The sequence below is a fragment of the Symphalangus syndactylus genome, chromosome 20 (assembly GCF_028878055.3).
Source record: "Symphalangus syndactylus isolate Jambi chromosome 20, NHGRI_mSymSyn1-v2.1_pri, whole genome shotgun sequence".
Taxonomy (NCBI): Eukaryota; Metazoa; Chordata; class Mammalia; order Primates; family Hylobatidae; genus Symphalangus; species Symphalangus syndactylus.
Window position 1 is genome coordinate 58,838,287 of NC_072442.2, and position 18,799 is coordinate 58,857,085.

At 44.7% G+C, this 18,799-nt stretch overlaps 1 protein-coding gene across 4 annotated transcripts in view; it reads left to right on the top strand.

Annotated features, from left to right (window-relative positions):
* Positions 1–18,799, top strand: part of STX8 (syntaxin 8) — a 308,325-nt gene that overhangs the window by 69,132 nt on the left and 220,394 nt on the right. For all 4 annotated transcript variants that reach the window (XM_063629484.1, XM_055256018.2, XM_055256019.2 and 1 more), the window contains exon 6: positions 5,475–5,567. In XM_063629484.1, coding sequence (XP_063485554.1) covers positions 5,475–5,567 — 93 coding nt within the window. The remainder of the gene's footprint in view (positions 1–5,474; positions 5,568–18,799) is intronic.

Here is an 18,799-nt window from a genome sequence, read left to right on the forward strand (position 1 = left end):
AGAGTGTCAGATAATGACTTCGTCCTACTCATCCTCCAGCCTCAGTGATTGTCAACTCATAGCCAATCTGTTCACATGTATATGCCATCCAGTAACCTAACCATCCTACCCAGCCCCTAGGTTATTTTGGAAGCAAATCCCAGACATCATGTCATTTCGTCAGTGGATATTCAAGAATATGTATCTGAAATATGTTTGGAAAAGATAAATACTGTTTTGGAAAACTATAGTCATATGCCATTATCACCCTTAAGAAGTTAACAGTATTTTCTGAATCTAATCAAATACTCAACGTTCAAGTTTCCCTGATTGTGCTGTGATGTTTTCTTTTAGATAGTTCAATTCAGGATCTAAATATGGCCCATACATAGCAACTAGTTATGTCTCTTAAGTTTCTTTAATATACAGGTTCTTTTTCCAACTCTTCCCTTTTCTTCTGCGCAGTTTCTTCATTGAAACTGCGTTTGCCCTTTAGTTTCCCACTATCCAGATCTCACATTTCTGAATGTCTACAGATAGGAAATATCCAAACACCTAATGGTTTCAAAGGGATTTTAAAAAAATGATTGTATTAGTTTTCTATTGCTGCTTTAATAAATTAGCACAAACTTAGTGACTTAAGACACATTTATGATCTTACAGTTCTGTAGGTGAGGAGTCCAATGCAGGTCCCACAGGGCTCAGATCAAGCAGTTAGCTTGATTCTTTTCTGGAGGCTCATTCTGGAGAATTCATTCCCTTACTTGGGCCTCCCACATCCCTTCTTTCATCTTCAAAGCCGGCAAGTTATATCTCTCTGACCCTTCTTCATACTCCCTCTGATGGCAGCTGGGGAAGGTTCTCTGCTTTTCAGGACTCATATGATTATATTGGGTCCACCTGGATAATCCAGGCTTATCCCCCGTCTCAGATTCTTTAACCTTAATCACATCTGCAAAGTCCCTTTTGCCATGTAAGGGAACATGTTCATAGTTTCTGGGGATTAGGATGTGGACATCTTAGACATGGGGGATATTATTCTATCTGTAACAATGATCCATCCATTTTTAAAAATTCAAATCATTGTAAAATAGAATAATGACTAATAGAGTGTGGTATGTTACAATTGCCCTCTTGTGATATCATCATGACTTGGGTTATGTGAAAGAGTAGGGCAGATTTTGGCAGTTATGACATGGTAGTTTTGTTGGTAAGAAACTACATGGTGGTTGGGCATGGTGACACACCTGTAACACCAGCACTTTGGGAGGCCTAGGCGGGTGGATCACCTGAGGTCAGGAGTTCGAGACCAGCCTGGTCAACATGGCAAAACCTCGTCTCTACTAAAAATATAAAAATTAGCTGGGCATTGTGGTGGATGCCTGTAATCCCAGCCACCTGGGAGGCTGAGACAGGAGAATTGCTTGAACTTGGAAGGTGGAAGTTACAGTGAGCTGAGATCATGCTGTTGCACTCCAGCCTGGGTGACAAGAGCGAAACTGTCTCAAAAGAAAAAAAGCAACTATGTGGTATGGTTTCTTCTTTTTTTCTTTTTGAGACAGGAGTCTTGCTGTATTGCCCAGGCTGGACCTGAACTTCTGGGCTCAAGCAATCCTCCTGCCTTAGCCTCCCAAATAGCTGAGACTACAGGCGCACACCACCATGCCCATGCATGGTTCTTGATTATTTATATTTTTGCAGTCAGCAGCATTGTGTTTTGATCATTGTCGCTAAGATAGCCATACCGCCTCCCCTTAGAAATGCCTCTTCAGGACTTGGGGAAGCCCAGGTTATGAATGTGATTATTATTACCTCTCTACAGCATCTTGATTATCTGAATCTTCTGTGTCTTTGGATTGTGAAATGAAAATTTATTGCAGCACTTAAAGATGTGGAGAGAATTGCTAAGCTTATAAAAATTATTAGAGTGGAACAGAACTTTTGGCTCTCTTTCTCTTGTGCATTAGATGATCATCAGGTTGCTAAATCAGATAGTCAAGTTTGAGATTAAAGAGGGTAATTAGTGTATTTTTCATTCATAATCTATGTCTCTACTAGATAAAGCAATTTTAGGAGTTTAATGACTCTTCTCCCAATGGAAACTGTGGAGGAATCTCCTTTCCTCTTTTTAAATGGTTTTATCTTTTAATCCACATTGACACTCAACCTTCAGTCCTGTATATATAGATTATTCATCAGATGCATTTAGAATTTTACTGTGACATCAGTCATCCTATAGGAGCACTTGGTTGAGGAGGGATTTATCTTGGAGGCCATCCAAGAGGTTGTTATTAAAGACCAAGAGGACCTCATTATAAAGTGATTGTACTATAAAATGGTGCTTTTGAATGATCCCTAAAGACGGCAGGTCATTTGTATAGTTAAAAAAAGTACAGAGTGTCAAACAATGTCACAAAGGGGTTCTTACCTCACACCGTTAGTTTAAATAAATTCCAGATGAATTAAAGGGCTAAGTTTGATGATTTAATTCCATAAAAAGACTTGGAAAAAATATAAGTAAATGTTAATGCGACCTCGAGTAAGACCTTTGTGATTTTTGCGTTTGTAGATATGCGTTTATGTGAAACAGTCATTTCAAAAACCCTGTAGACAAATGAAGCTGCAAGGGGTATAATGTTACCTTCATGCGGCGTGTTCTGTGGTGAACAAGAGTCATTACGCTCAGCTTCACAGTGTTCTCAAAGCACCTGAAATTAGAGGAAGAAAATTTTTACAAAGACATGACCGAGGCCCCCAGTTTAAAATATACATATTAAATTTTAAAGAAAGGATGTTGAGTAACTTGAGTTTAACTCACCTTTTTCTTTAAATTTTCAAAAACTCACTTTGCTCTTTAAATTTGCAAAAAGTTTCAAAGTAATACATCTTCATTTTTTAAACAAAAGCTGTTTTACTATACTTTGTTTTGTATCTTTTTTTTTTTTTTTTTTTTTTTTTTTTTGAGACAGGTTCTCACTCTGTTACTGAGGCTGGAGTGCAGTGGCGCGATCTCGGCTCACTGTGACCTCTGCCTCCCATGCTCAAGTGATCCATCCACATCCGAGTAGCTGGGACTATAGGCATGTGCCACCACACTCAGATAATGTTTGTATTTTTAGTAGAGACAGACAGTGTTGCCCAGTCTGGTCTCAAACTCCTGGGCTCAAATGGTCTGCCTGCTTCAGCCCCCTAAAGAGCTGGGATTACAGGCATGAGCCACTGCGCCCAGCTTCCTGCTTTTTTACTTAAGAACATATCATGGGGGCCGGGGGCAGTGGCTTACGCCTGTAATCCCAGCACTTTGGGAGGCCGAGGCGGGCGGATCACGAGGTCAGGAGCTTGAGACCATCCTGGCTAACACGGTGAAACCCCGTCTCTATTAAAAATACAAAAAATTAGCCTGGCGCGGTGGCGGGTGCGTGTAGTCCCAGCTACTCGGGAGGCTGAGGCAGGACAATGGCGTGAACCCGGGAGGCGGAGCTTGCAGTGAGCCGAGATAGCGCCACTGCACTCCAGCCTGGGCAAAAGAGTGAGACTCCATCTCAAAAAAAAAAAAAAAAATATCGTGAACTTCTTTCAACATCAAAATATACATAAAGGATGTGATTTTCATTGGCTATACAGTGTTTTACTACATGGATATACTATAAATTTATAAACATCTCTGTGGGCATTTAGGTACTTTCTATTTTTTCACTATTATAAATATTTCACTCTGGGTCTGATCAGGAGAGAGAAATTTGACAGGGAAAGTTGAATGTAAATTATTAACTATAACAGAGATTAGAGTAAACGAGGGGTTAGCTAACAGGAGGCCAAAAGAACTCTCAAGAACATAGAACTAGCAGGGATAAGGTGCAATCACCAAGTCTCAGGCTGAGACAGAGTGTCCAGGGAGGAGGCCACGCCCCCAGGGCTAAGAGAGGGCTCAGCTGAGGGTCCCTGAATTTCACAGAAGCCCCTGTGGTGCCCTGCTGTCAGAACCTCCTGGAGATCTGCCCTCTGGGATGCTGGGGGAAACTCTTCATGGGGAAGAACCTCCCTGGAGGCGCTCTTGTTATAAACCTGCCCAAGGAGGGTGTGTGCTGGGAGAAGTTGCTGGTTCTGGGTGTTGCTGGCCATTGTGCACTGAAGGGGCCAGGCACTGAAGGAGCTGCAGTTGCTAAAGGAGCCTGCCAAGAGAGCAGGCTGGAGCCAGGAAGCCAAAACTCTGACAAAGGAAAAAATATTCAAGTGGCCTTGGTTCATTTTCTTTTTAAAAAATTTTTCAGATTATTTTTATTTTTTATTTAGAGACAGAGCCTCTCTCTGTCACCCAGGCTGGGGTGCAGTGGCGTGATCATGGCTCACTGCAGCCTCGAACTCCTGGATGATCAACCAGTCCTCTCACCTCAGCCTCCCAAGTAGCTGACACTACAGGTACACGCCATCGTGCGTAGCTAATTTTTTTTTTTTTTTTTTTGAGACAGTCTCACTCTGTCACCCAGGCTGGAGTGCAGTGGCACAATCTCAGCTCACTGCAAGCTCCACCTCCTGGGTTCATGCCATTCTCCTGCCTCAGCCTCCCCAGTAGCTGGGACTATAGGCGTCCGCCACCAGGCCAGGCTAATTTTTTTTATTTTTTATTTTTTATTTTTAGTAGAGACAGGGTTTCACTGTGTTAGCCAGTATGGTCTTGATCTCCTGACCTCGTGATCCACCCTCCTCGGCCTCCCGAAGTGCTGGGATTACAGGCGTGAGCCACCATGACCAGCTGTTTCATTTTCATAGAGTAGCCCAAAAGAGTGAATTTGGAGCTGAGAGGCACTAAGCTGATACCTGGCACAAGAAACAAATGTTTCAGGGAATATCCTTGTATATCCATCATTGCATGCTATCTGAATATTTTCTTACATACATTCCTAGACTTAGAATTGGCAGGTAAAAAGGTGGGCACAGCCTAAACTTGAGAAATACGGCCATCAGTAAAACTTCTTTACCTATTACATAGTACTTGGGAGCTTCTAGATTGTCACAATATAATTAACCTTAGGTATTGTCATTCTTTTTAATCCTTATAAATCTGATAAGCCAAAAAAGTTTTTTATTTGTATTTTTAAAAAATTAGTAGTGATGTCAAAACTTTTATTTATTTTCTTTTTTATTGTGACGTTCTTGCCTGTATCCTCTGCTGATTTAAAAAATTGGGATATTCAGTCTTTTTCTTATTGATTTGTACATGCTCTTTATATATGAAGTATCAGAAAGTTTAAATGTTCATGTTTCCAAATCTTTGTTTTTCATACTTAAAATCTCAATTCTTTTGGAAATCATTTTAGTTTAAGGTGTCAGGTAGGTGTTTAATTTTTAAATTTTGTTCCAATAATGTTAACTCTTTTACCTCTTTTTTCCTGACTGATTTATATGTTAAGTTGTGTTACATGCCTGGGTATACTTATGGACTTTAAGCTGTTTTCTTCTAGTTTCTAGTTAATTGTTTTTCTTTTTTCTTTCAGAACAGGATGCAGGCCTTGATGCCCTTTCCTCTATCATAAGTCGCCAAAAACAAATGGGGCAGGAAATTGGGAATGAATTGGATGAACAAAATGGTAAGAATGAGTCTGGGATTGACCAGATTTGCCATTGACATAAATACTAAAGGCTTGAGCATTTGTTGAATGAGTTTAATATTATATAACACATAAAGTGGTTTAATGTCAATGAATGTTACAGTTTAATGCATTGGAGTGGGGGTTGTGGCAGATTTAGATGATAGTTGTTAAATACTATGCAAAGAAATTTGGTTAAAAATTTTTCAGTTCTCAGTAGCTACTTTTAGCAATACTGCGTTTTATGATCCATTCCCCAAGAGCTTTTCTTTTACATGGCAGTCATATGAAGTTGCTCAACACTTCGTACGCCGAGGCTGTGTGGGCCTCATGTCATCCCCACACCCAGTGGAGTTTGCTCTTCTTCGATCCTATGTACCAGGCTTCAGGGCAAAAAAGGGTTTGAAGATCTTTGTTCAGGGGTTGATGTGACAAGTCTGGTTGGAAAAAGATGAATTTGCAAACTGCAAGCAGGATGGATTGGAGAGTGTTTAAGACGTGGAGGCATCTGCAAGACTCTTGTGCTTGACGAGGGCCTGGATGGATTGTAGGAGTGGGAATGGGGAAGAAATGTGGGTGCACGGGATTGCCAGTGATTTTACGTTAAGGACGAAGTTGGGAAACTTGAGAGGAGACACTGGTTTGGGGGTGAAATGGTAAATCCAGTTTGCATGTGTCTAATTAGAGATGCTGGTGAGAGATCCAAGTGGAGGTGTCCATTTGGCAGTGGGAGACATGGTACCAGAGCTCAGGGAGAGGGCGGAGCCAAAGAGAAGGGATGGGAGCAGCTGCAGTGTAGAGGTGACGTGTGACAGCGTGGAGTCGTTGAGTGGCAGTGAAGCTGGCATGTATGGAAATCCCCCACTATGTGCTAAGCCCTTTCATCTATGTCATTTCATTTAATCTCCACACAACATCTCGAAGGTGGCACCCTCCTCATGTGTGAGAGGCAAAACTCAGAGTGGCTGTGGGGCCCCCTGAGGCCACATCATTTCTGAGTCACAGAGCTAAACTCCAGCTCAGGTCTTCTGATTCTAACGTGACTGCTTTTGCTGCGAAACCGGCTTCCTCTCTAAAGAAGACAAAGTAGGAAGAGAAAAAGAAAATGTAAAAGATTCCATCTCAGGTTTTAGCTTTTAGTAATACTACCATGATGGAATGGCTTTCAAGAAAAGTTGTGGGTGCGGTGGCTCAAGCCTGTAATTCCAGCACTTTGGGAGGCCGAGGTGGGTGGATCACAAGGTCAGGAGTTCGAGACCAGCCTGGCCAACATGGTGAGACCCCGTCTCTACTAAAAATACAAAAAATTAGCCGGACGTGGTGGCCCATGCCTGTAATCACAGCTACTCGGGAGGCTGAGGCAGGAGAATTGCTAGAACCCAGGAGGCGGAGGTTGCGGTGAGCCAAGATTGTGCCATTGCACTCCATCCAGCCTGGGCGACAGAGCAAGACTCCGTCTCAAAAAAAAAAAAAAAAAAAAAGAAAACTTACCATGTATGAGCAAGCATCGAAGCCCTGGGGATAGACAAACACCCGCTTTGAAGAGAGGGCTGCACTTCTCAGAATCCTACAGCAGGCACTTCTGTTCTCCATCGTTGGGAAGAATGAGTTAATTTGTTCCCACAGTGCTATTCCATTTATCTGTCATAAATCAATTCCATCTGTTTATCATCTATCATAAATAAATAGATTACTAAACTCAACAGAGAAGCCTTCTCTCTTTACAATTCTAATAGTTTCAGCACAGAGGGGACAACTTAGTTCTTTTCCTAATGGTACCAACACGAACAGGCTAATTTATGTATTTGCATATAATTCAGTTATTGGTCAGTTCCTTCCTTAAGTGATAGTATTGATAAGAAAGTAAGCTTTATAGGCCGGGTGCGGTGGCTCATTCCTGTAATCCCAGCACTTTGGGAGGCTGAGGCGGGTGGATCACGAGGTCAAGAGTTCGAGACCAGCCTGGCCAACGTGGTGAAACTCTGTCTCTATTAAAGATACAAAAAATTAGCCGGGTATGGTGGTGTGTGCATGTAATCCCAGTTACTCGGGAGGCTGAGGCAGGAGAATCTCTTGAACCTGGGAGGCAGATGTTGCAGTGAGCCGAGATTGTGCCACTGCACTCCAGCCTGGGCAACAGAGTGACACTCCATCTCAAAAAAAAAGGAAAGTAAGCTTTATAGAAAATCTGCCTATCTGGTGTACAATTGTTCCTCATCTCAAGGAAATTTAGCCTATTCAATGGGTGAGATTAGAAAGTACTCTAGCCACCAAAACTGATGATCATGTGTTGTGATATACATGCAGGTAAGCTGTAGTGTCTGTGGGTGCATGGCTAACAAGTGATGGTGCATAATTTGGTGGGATGACTTACTAAGTTCACAGATGAAAGCACCGTTTCTTTGTCCAGCATAAGGCAGTCACGCCGCACGTCTTTATCTTTCCTCTGGTTTAGTGGTTATCATACTTCGCTGCATATTAGAATCACCTGGGCTGCTTTTAAAACTCCGAGAGCCCAGGCCATACCTGTGTTAGTTTTCTTTTTTGTTGTTGTTTTCTTTTTTTTTTAATTTGATTTTTAAAATTAGCTTCCTCGGGTTGAAGTGTGTTAGTTTTCTATTGCTGTTGTAACAAATTACCACCAATTTAGTGGCTTAAAACAACACAAGGCTGGGTGCAGTGGCTCACGCCTGTAATCCCAGCACTTTGGGAGGCTGAGGTGGATGGATCATTTGAGGTCAGGAGTTCGAGACCATCCTGGCCAACGTGGTGAAACCCCACCTGTACTAAACAGAAAAATTAGCCGAGCGTGGTGGCAGGCACCTGTAGTCCCAGCTACTCGGCAGGCTGAGGCAGGAGAATTGCTTGAACCCAGGAGGCAGAGGTTGCAGTGAGCTGAGATCGCACCACTACACTCCAGTTTGGGTGACTGAGCGAGACTGTGTCTCAAAACACACACACACACACACACACACACACACACACGCGCAACCGAGCGAGAGACTGTCTCAAAACACACACACTCTCTCTCTCTCTCTCTCTCTCTCTCGTTCTCTCTCTCTCTTAATGTCTTACAGTTCTGTGGGCCAGAAGTTTGATGTGAGTCACACTGGGCTAAAACTAAGGCATGGGCAGGGTGGCTGTTCCTTCTGGAGGATGTAGGGGAGAATTCATATCTTTGATTTTCCAGCTTTGAGAGGCCCAGCTACATTCCTTGGCCCATGACCCCTTCCTCCGTCTTCAAAGACAACAACAGTAGGTTGAGTGCTTCTCATATGGCATCACTTGTATCTCTGACTGCTGCCTCCCTCTTCTACTTTGAAGGACCCTTGTGATGACATTGGGCCCACCCAGATAATCCAGGATCACCTCCCCATTTTGAGGTCAGCTGATGAGCAACCCATATTCCATCTACAAGCTTAATGGCTCCTTTGCCATTTCACCTAACATATTCACAGACACCAAGGACTGCGGTCTGGACATCTTTAGGGAGCCGTTGTTCTGTCTACCACAGTAATTTTTTTTTTTTTTTAAGACGGAGTTTCGCCCTTGTTGCCCAGCCTGGAGTGCAGTGGTGCGATCTCGGCTCACTGCAACCTCCACCTCCCGAGTTCAAGCGATTCTTCTGATTCAGTCTCCCAAGTAGCTGGGATTACAGGCGCTCGCCACCACGCCCAGCTAATTTTGTATTTTTGGTAGAGGCGAGGTTTCACCCTGTTGGCCAGGCTGTTTTCAAACTCCTGACCTCAGGTGATCCACCCGCCTCGGCCTCCCAAAATGCTGGGATTACAGGCATGAGCCACTGCGCCCAGCCTACCACAGTAATTTTATACCAAGTGAATCACAACCTCCAGGGGTGGGGCCCAAGCATCAGTAGTTCTTGAAGCCCCCCGGATGATTTCAAGGTGCTGCCAAATTTGAGAACCAGTGCCCTTGTTGAATATGCGGACAATGTATTCAGCGCTGTACTTTGTATTGGTTCTTATATGCTCACATTACAGGTCTAAATCCCCCACACGCACAGAAGCGCATCCACATGGTGAGGTGTATATACACAGCATCATAGTCACAGTCAGAGGTCCTTGGGCTCACATATTTTGCCCCCATCCCTTTTGCTGCTTCCGCCACGCCTCCCCTGTCCTCATCTCCATCTCATACCCGGATGGCTACATGTGTACATATACAAATAGGAGGTATTTTTCCATTCGTTGCCAATGCAAACTTGGTTTTCTCTGTGGTGGCCTCCCGGAGAGAAGGCAGCTATGCTGGTGGTTTTCTAATGTGAACATTTGCTCCTCGGAGATAGGGCAGAGTCAGCCATTTTCTGTCACAGGAACAGAGACTCTCTGAGGATAAAAAAGTATATCCCTGCCAAGACCATCATCAGCTTTTATTCCTTTTGTTAAAGCGAGAAAAGGCCGTGATAGCTGTAGGTGTTAACAATGGGGCTGCAGCCCCATCTGGATTTTTACTGTGATCTGAGTGATAGGGAGTCAGGGGCGCTGGAAAAGGGCAGCACGTTTGCTGCAAGTATCTGCATGTGATTTACCGGCCTGCTGAATTTTGGTTTTCATTAAATGAGGAAAACAATAGGCTAGGTCATTTTGGAATCAAGTATCAAAATCTTACTAACAAAATACAGTGTACTTAGAGCATAACCACAAAGCTGAAAGGTTGAGTTATCTTCAGTTTTGGAATTCAGTTTCTAATCTTCTCATAGAGAATTAAAAAGGGCCTGACCAACCCCAGTAATTACCCTGTTCCTATGCCAGTGACCAAGCCAAGCGAGGAAACGGATCAGCAGTTAAGTGAAAATCCCAGTGATGACAGCCCCTGATGGCCACTGACTAGGGGCGTTGGTGAGTGGAACGCTGAGTGGGTGACATCCCCTCATGCAGCCACAAATTCTAGTGCTCTTCAGTTCCAGGTGGCCTCTATGGGTGGGAGGGCACAAAGGGCTCACGACAGACCACCCAGCACTGCTCCAGAACCCAGAGTTGTGGTTCTGGTCTCACTCTGCTGCCCAGGCTGGAGTGTAGTGGCACAGTCACGTCTCACTGCGTCCTCCATCTCCCAGGCTCAGGTGATCCTCCCACCTCAGCCTCCTGAGTATCTGGGACTACAGGCCTGCACCACAGCACCTGGCTAATTTTAACTCATTTTTTCAGAGATGGGGGTCCGGTCCCCTGTGTTGCCCAGGGTGGTCTTGAATTCCTGAGCTCAAGCAATCCTCCCACCTCGGCCTCCCAAAGTATTGGGACTACAGGCTTGAACCACCACCCCCGGCAGAGCTTTTTAAGAAGAACACTAAAACAAGAAAATGAACAGAATTGCTGTGCTGAGACCTTGTGGCATGAGCCACCACAAAGAATCACACCACAAAGATCAGCACCACAAAGAATCATGGGCACAATTTGATGGATGACATCACACCAAGAACACATCTCTGCTGGCGTGTGCAGGTCTTCACCATTCTTTTGATGCTCAAATATCCCAAATTGGCCAATCCTTTTGGATGTTTCCCTGACAATCTATGAGTAATTCCTTGCTTTCTGGAAGCATAAAATGTCCCAGGCTCTCCTTTTTCTCTATCCTATCCCTGGAATCTGCTGTTTCTTCAAGGATCCCTGGTTCCTTTTATTGGGAAATGCTGTTTGGAATCTAAGATCTTGGTGCATACTGTACTGTACCCATTGCCACTGGAGTGTTGTTACTTTTAGGCCGTTCATTATCACGATTCTTGATTTTTTATAGGTGAGTTATTTCCTTCCCTCTGGAACATGTCAGGATCTTTTATTTATGAGCATGCCTTAAAGTAGGTATATTTTTATTCACTGTTTTGGATGCTTAGCTTCCCTTACAATCTAGAGATTCCATTCTGGGAAATTCTTTTGTCATTTCTTTCCTTCTGTTTTTCTGTATTTTCTCTTGCTGCAACTCCTACTGGTCGGATTTAGAACTCCTGGATCGTCCGAGCGTGGTGGCTTATGCCTGTAATCCCAGTACTTTGGGAGGCCAAGGTGGGTGGATCATGTGAGGTCAGGAGTTTGAGACCAGCCTGGCAAACATGGTGAAACCCTGTCTCTACTAAAAATACAAAAATTAGCCGGGCGTGGTGGCACGTGCCTGTAGTCCCAGCTACTCGGGAGGCTGAGGCAGGAGAATGGCGTGAACCCGGGAGGCAGAGCTTGCAGTGAGCCGAGATCGCACCACTGCACTCCAGCCTGGGTGACAGAGCAAGACTCCATCTCAAAAAAAAAAAAAAAAAAAAAAAAAAAAAAAGAAGTTTCAGTCAGGAAACATTTATGCTAATAGTAATTTAGGACAGGATTAGGGCTCCATGCTAATTTATACTGTTTCTCCTTTGCATGTATACAAAAGACTATAAGTCGGCCTTCAAATAGCATTTCTGGGCTGGGCCCAGTGGCTGGAGCCTGTAATCCCAGCACTTTGGGAGGACAAGGAGGGCAGATCACTTGAGGTCAGGAGTTCGAGACCAGCCTGGCCAACATGGTGAAACCCCGTCTCTACTAAAAATACAAAAATTAGCTGGGGGTGATGACGCATGCCTGTATTCCCAGCTACTCAGGAGGCTGAGGTAGGAGAATTGCTTGAACCCGGGAAGCAGAGGTTGCAGTGAGGTGAGATCGCGCCACTGCACTCCAGCCTGGGCGACAGAGCTAGACTCCGTCTCAAAAAAAAACAACAACAACAACAACAAAAAACTTTTAATATTCTTAGCTGAGCTTGAAAGCAACAAAGGGAGTTCTCCAGGTGCCAGGAATGAAGAAACTTACCTACACCAGTGAGTGATTGAAGTCTCATGGCCCTCAGATAACCAAACCAGATACGTAGCTTAGGGACCTGCATTTCCACACCGTGTGGAGATGGGAGTTGAGGTTATGGGGCCTACGCATTGCAGGCAGCTGAAGTGGGCTTTCCAAATAAAGCTAGAAGCTGGGAAATGACAGCTTTATGGGAAAATTTCCCCCTTCCCCACCCAAGAATGGGATACTCAGGCCACCCACCTTGGGCCACAGCCACCCCCACATATTTAACATGCATACCTAAGTTTACATTTTTCTAACAAAGTCTAAAGCAAATGAATATCTCGGAATAAATCAAGTTTAGAATTCTTAAACTTCCCTTTAAACTCTTCATCTTCTGTTTTGTTTTCAACTGAAGTCCCCCCCTTTTTTTCTATAGTCAGTATTTTATTTACATTGACCAACATGTTTTGCTGACTGCTGTTATAATTGCTGTATCCATTTTATTACTCAGCTCTTCTCATTGATTTTAAAAATTTTGAGAATGATAGTTTTAAACACCAAGAAGTTTTAATGTTCACGATTGCTTTTTTTTTCCACACAAGTGTGTATATAAGGTTGTAAATTTTTTAATCCTTTGAATGGTACTAGTTAGAACTTTAAAAAATGGTGTTTTTGCTCCTTTTGTTATTTCTGTTTCTTCTCTAGGTAAGTTTTGGTTTATTCATCTTAGTCTTTCTCTTTTATGCTGCTATGGGCTGAATTATATGTCACCCCCCAAATTCAAATGTTGAAGTCCTAATCCCCTACTACTTCAGATTGTGACTTTATTTAGAGATAGGGTCTTCAGAAATAATTAGGTTAAAATGGGGCCACCCTGGTGGGCCCTAATCCAATATGCCTGGTATCCTTTTAAGCAGAGGAACCTGAAGCTGGGCACGGTGCCTTGTGCCTGTAATCCTAGCACTTTGAGAAGTCGAGGTAGGTGGATCGCTTAGGCCCAGGAGTTTGAGACCAGCCTGGGAAATACAAGGAGACCCCATCTCTACAAGAAATAATAATAATAATAAAAGAATTAGCCGAAAGTGGTGGTGTACACCTGTAGTACCAGCTACTCAGGAGGCTGAGGTTGGAAGATCACTTGAGCCGGGGAGGTCAAGACTGCAGTGAGCCATGATTGCACCACTGTGCTCCAGCCTGGGCAACAGAGTGAGACCCTGTCTCACAAAAAAAAAAAAAGAAAAAAGAAAAAGAGGCACGTGGGACACAGACACATGCAGAGGGCAGGTCACGTGAGGACACGGAGAAGACAAGCCAGTTGAAGAGGCCTCAGAAGAAATGACCTCTGGCCGGGCGCGGTGGCTCGCACCTGTAATCCCAGCACTTTGGGAGCCCGAGGCAGGCGGATCACCTGAGGTCAGGAGTTCAAGACCAGCCTAAGGCTGGGTGCGGTGGCTCACGCCTGTAATCCCAGCACTTTGGGAGGCCGAGGCGGGTGGATCATGAGGTCAGGAGATCGAGACCACGGTGAAACCCCATCTCTACTAAAAATACAAAAAATTAGCCGGGCGCGGTGGCGGGCACCTATAGTCCCAGCTACTCTGGAGGCTGAGGCAGGAGAATGGTGTGAACCCGGTAGGCGGAGCTTGCAGTGAGCCAAGATCGTGCCACTGCACTCCAGCCTGGGTGACAGAGCGAGACTCTATCTCAAAAAAAGAAAAAAAAGAAAAGAAAAGAAGAAACGACCTCTGCTCGCATCTATACCTTGGACTTCTAGCCTCGAGAATTGTGAGAAAGTTAATGTTATTTAAGCTCCCTAGTCTGTAGTACTTTGTTATGGCAAACTTTACAAACTAATACACATGCTATGGGCTTTGATTCTTCATATTTATGAATGAAGGACCATGTTGATTTGTATAGGTAGCTGCAATAGGCTTTCTTTGTATTTGGGTAGGTTTCGTTTTGTTTTGTTTTGTTTTTTGAGACGGAGTCTTGCTCTGTCGCCCCTGCTGGAGTGCAGTGGAGCGATCTCGCCTCACTGCATCCTCCGCCTCCCGGGTTCAAGCGATTCTTCTGTCTCAGCCTCATGAGTAGTTGGGATTACAAGCATGCGCCACCATACCTGGCTGATTTTTGTATTTTTAGTAGAGACGGGTTTTCACCATGTTGGTCAGGCTGGTCTCAAACTCCTGACCTTGTGATCCGCCGACCTCGGCCTCCCAAAGTGCTGGGATTACAGGCGTGAGCCACCGTGGGCAGCCATTTAGGCAGGTTTATTTACCCGAAAGACGTCTTTCTTGCGTGGGAAGACAGGATGTGATGTGCACTCTGTGTAAATGGGCAAGGTATGCCAGTCGGCAGGTTTCTTTCTAGGATATATGGTTAGGTAAAAGAGGGCACAAGCCGATTCAGCACCATTTGCTATAACAAAACTAATAACATAAGGAGAACTCCAACCTTGGGGTGACATCTTTTATATGTTTTATTTCTTTTTACCCCTGTGTCTATCCTAGAGGCTCTTTGACTCATTCTCTAGCCTGCACACCAACACCATGGGTACTCCCCAGGCAAACTTTCCCCTCCAGAAAAGGCTGTTCAGGGAGCTCCAGCTGGGGGCAAGTACTGCAGACTGCAGTCTGCACAGGGTAGGGCTGTGGGCAGACTGGCTCAGCTGTTCTGTAGACAGCTCTCCACTCAGATGCCCTGATTCCTGCCTTATAACCACTTCTTTGTAGGCCATTCTGTGGCTGCCAATGGTCGTTGACTCTAAGCTTGGAGCCTCTCCAGGGTGCTGTCAAAAAGAAAGAGCTTCTTATCTGCAGCCTGATGTGTTGCCAGTTGTATGTCGCCCATTCCCCACCCCCAGTTTTGGTTTACTGGTCAATACAGTCCCAACTCTATTCTTTAAGAGAATCTCCAAAATGATGTCTTCATTGATAACGCTTCTTCGTGTCTTCAGTGCCACCATGGATTTATTCTCTCAAAAATAACTTGACTGCCATTTCATTGTGCTCTTTGGAATGAAAGAGGCAACCATGTGTGCTTTCTCTACTGTTTGGAGCTCAAAGTCTCTCTCTTTTGCATTTTTTACCAGGTCATAGTATCTATAGAAATCATTTTGCTGAAACAGCTGGTGTTCTGGAGGCTTCAGTAAAACAAGTTTGTTTTTTATTTTTTTTTGCTACAGAGTCTTGCTCTGTTGCCCAGGCTGGAGTGCAGTGGCGCGATCTCAGCTCACTGCAACCTCTGTCTCCCGGGTTCAAGCGATTCTCCTGCCTCACCCTCCCAAGTAGCTGGGATTACAGGCATGCGCCACCATGCCCAGCTAATTTTTGTACTTTTAGTAGAGACGAGGTTTCACCATGTTGGCCATGCTGGTCTCGAACTCCTGACCTCGTGATCTGCCCACCTCAGCCTCCCAAAGTGCTGGGATTACAGGCATGAGTCACTGCACCCAGACACAAGTTTTTAAATATAGTCTGTGAGGGTTGTTTTCTAGGGCTTCTGTGAGTTGAGTGATGTCTCCACGTTATCATCTGATGTGTTCACAGATGAATTTCTCTAATGATAAGACAATATAATTAGAGATACGAAAGGTGGTTATTTTTCATTCACTTATGGCATTAAATACTTGGGAGTGTAAAGTCAGGTTTTTTTCAGAACATTCATCATTCATATATAGGAAGGGGCCAGATTATAGTAACAGGGGCTGGTGGGAAAGAGAAAGAGAGTGAGTATATTATTCTACCAATTGTTCATCATCAACTGGGTATCTAACAATTCAATTCTGACATTACCCAGAGTTAGCGTCAGACTCCACAGGTTTAAGGGCTTGATCCCACAAGACTGTTCTAACTTCAGATACCAGTCCTGGGTATCCCCAAGCACTTTTGTCCAACTGGCTATAAAGTGAAGGATTCCCGGCCAGGCGCGGTGGCTCATGCCTGTAATCCCAGCACTTTTGGAGGCCGAGGTGGGCGGATCACGAGGTCAGGAGATCGAGACCATCCTGGCTAACACGGTGAAACTCTGTCTCTACTAAAAATACAAAAAATTAGCTGGGCGTGGAGGTGGGCACCTGTAGTCCCAGCTACTTGGGAGGCTGAGGCAGGAGAATTACTTGAACCCGGGAAGCGGAGGTTGCAGTGAGTCAAGATTGTGCCATTGCACTCCAGCCTGGGTGACAGAGCGAGACTCCGTCTCAAGAAAAAAAAAAACAAAACTGAGGGGTTCCCATGACCCCCCTTCAGGATTTGATAACTTACTAGAATGACTCACTGAACTCAGGAAAGCACTATACTTACTATTACAGTTTTATTAAAAGGATCCAACTCGGGGACAGTCAAATGGAAAAGGCACAGTATATAGGGCAAGGTATAGAGGTTGGGGTGGTGGTACAGAGCTCCCGTGCCCTCTCCATGTATCACCCTCTCCTTGTCCCCCAACTCCTGCCCCAGCACACTGATGTGTTCACCAATCCAGAAGCTCCCTGAACCTTGTTCAAGAGTTTTTATGGAGACTCCTTTACATAGGCACGATTGATGACATTTCACTGACCTTGATCTCCAGCCTCCCTCCCCTCCCTGGGGGTTGGGAGTTGGCCTGAAAGTTCCAGCCCTCTAGCCATTGGTATGGCTAGCCCTTTCTTTAAAATTGCCTAAGAGCCTACCATGAGTTATTATCTGATGTGTTCATAGATGAATTTCCCCAAAAAAATTAGCAGGAGTCCAAAAAGACTCATCATGAATAACAAAAGACGCTTCTATCACTCAGGAAATTCCAAAGGTTTTTGAAGCTCTGTGCCAGGAACCTGGGGTAAAGACCAAACATATGTATACTTGGCCCTCTGTATCTGTGGGTTCCGCATCCATGAATCCAACCGAGAATCAAAATTTTTTTTTAAAAAATGGATGGTTGAATCTGCACTGAACATGTGCAGACTTTTTTCTTGTCATGATTCTCTAAACCACACAGCATAACATCTATTACATAGCATTTGCATTGTATTAGGGATTATAAGTAATCTAGAGATGATTTAAAGTTATACGGGAGGATGTGTGTGGGTTATATGTAAATACTACACCATTTTATATATGGGACTTGAGCATCCATGGATTTTGTATATGGAAGGGTTGGTCCTGGAACCAGTCCCCCAAGATACCAAGGGATGACTATATTTTTATTATATTACAGCAAGGAAACTAGAGTCTTTGAGTCTGCTAACTGTGCAGAAAAGATCCTGAGACACGGCTGGGCACGGTAGTTCATGCCTGTAATCCCAGCACTTTGGGAGGCCGAGACGGGCAGATCACTGGAGGTCAGGAGTTCGAGACCAGCCTGGCCAACATGGTGAAACCACATATCTACTAAAAAAATACAAAAATCAGCCAGGCGTGGTGGTGGGCGCCTGTAGTCCCAGCTACTCAGGACGCTGAGGCAGAGGTTGCAGTGAGCTGAGATTGCGCCACTGCACTCCAGCCTGGGTGACGAGAGCAAAACTCCATCTCAAAAAAAAAAAAAAAAAAAAAAAAAGATCCTGAGACATATGCATCGTGTTTGTCCTATGACTTTGCTGCTAGCTTTAGCTCTGGTGATGGGTTTGGCCAGCTTTGAGTCACAAGGACATTTTGCTGCTTCTGCCCTAGTTCCTCCCTGATTTTTTTCTTCTAGGCCCATATACTGATCTTGACCCTGGCCACGCAGCCAGGCTGAGAAGCCATCTGACTAGAAAGGGACGAGGGTTTTCCAAGGAAAAGCTGTGGAAACACTTGTCAAGGAAAAGGCCATCTCTCCTCAGGCCCTGGGACAGCTGGCCTGGGTGACTCACCCGGCTTCCTTTCCCCTGAACTTCATTCACTGCTGTTCCTATTTGACCTCCAAGAGGGAGGCTACCACAGGCTCATCCAACTGTAGCAGCTGAATTGGAGAAGGGACTTCAAAAAAGCAAGCCAAAAAGAGAGGCCAAAGAGAACCTCAAAGGAACAGCTAAAGTAATCACAGATGCAAAGAGCAGGTTGCTCTGGACGCTCTGGAAGCTCTACCTCTTGCCACTTTGGCCCTGTCATACTGTTTCTCCTCCTCAGTGCCTTTGCAGGAAGGGGAATCTTGGTCTCTCCTTGGAGGCTATGGTGGGGGTCCCCAAGACAACCTCCAGGTTTAGTGGTTTGCTAGGGGGACTCAAAGGATTCAGCTTATACTCACCTACCCACTAAATGTACTTAAAACCCCCAAGTGAATACTAGCAGTATTCTTGCATTTACTCGTGGACGTGGATAAAGTGGCAAAAGGTTTGACTCACCCCACAAGCACATTCCCAGCCGAGGTCGAACAAGGTGATACCCTGCCTTTTGTTTCGGCCTCAGAGAGGGATGACCAGTGGACACTCTGGCTCTGGGGCCAGACAGACAGGCTTGAATCCCAACTCTGGCTCCTCTTAGTGGGGCAGCCCCAGGCAAGTTATGTAAC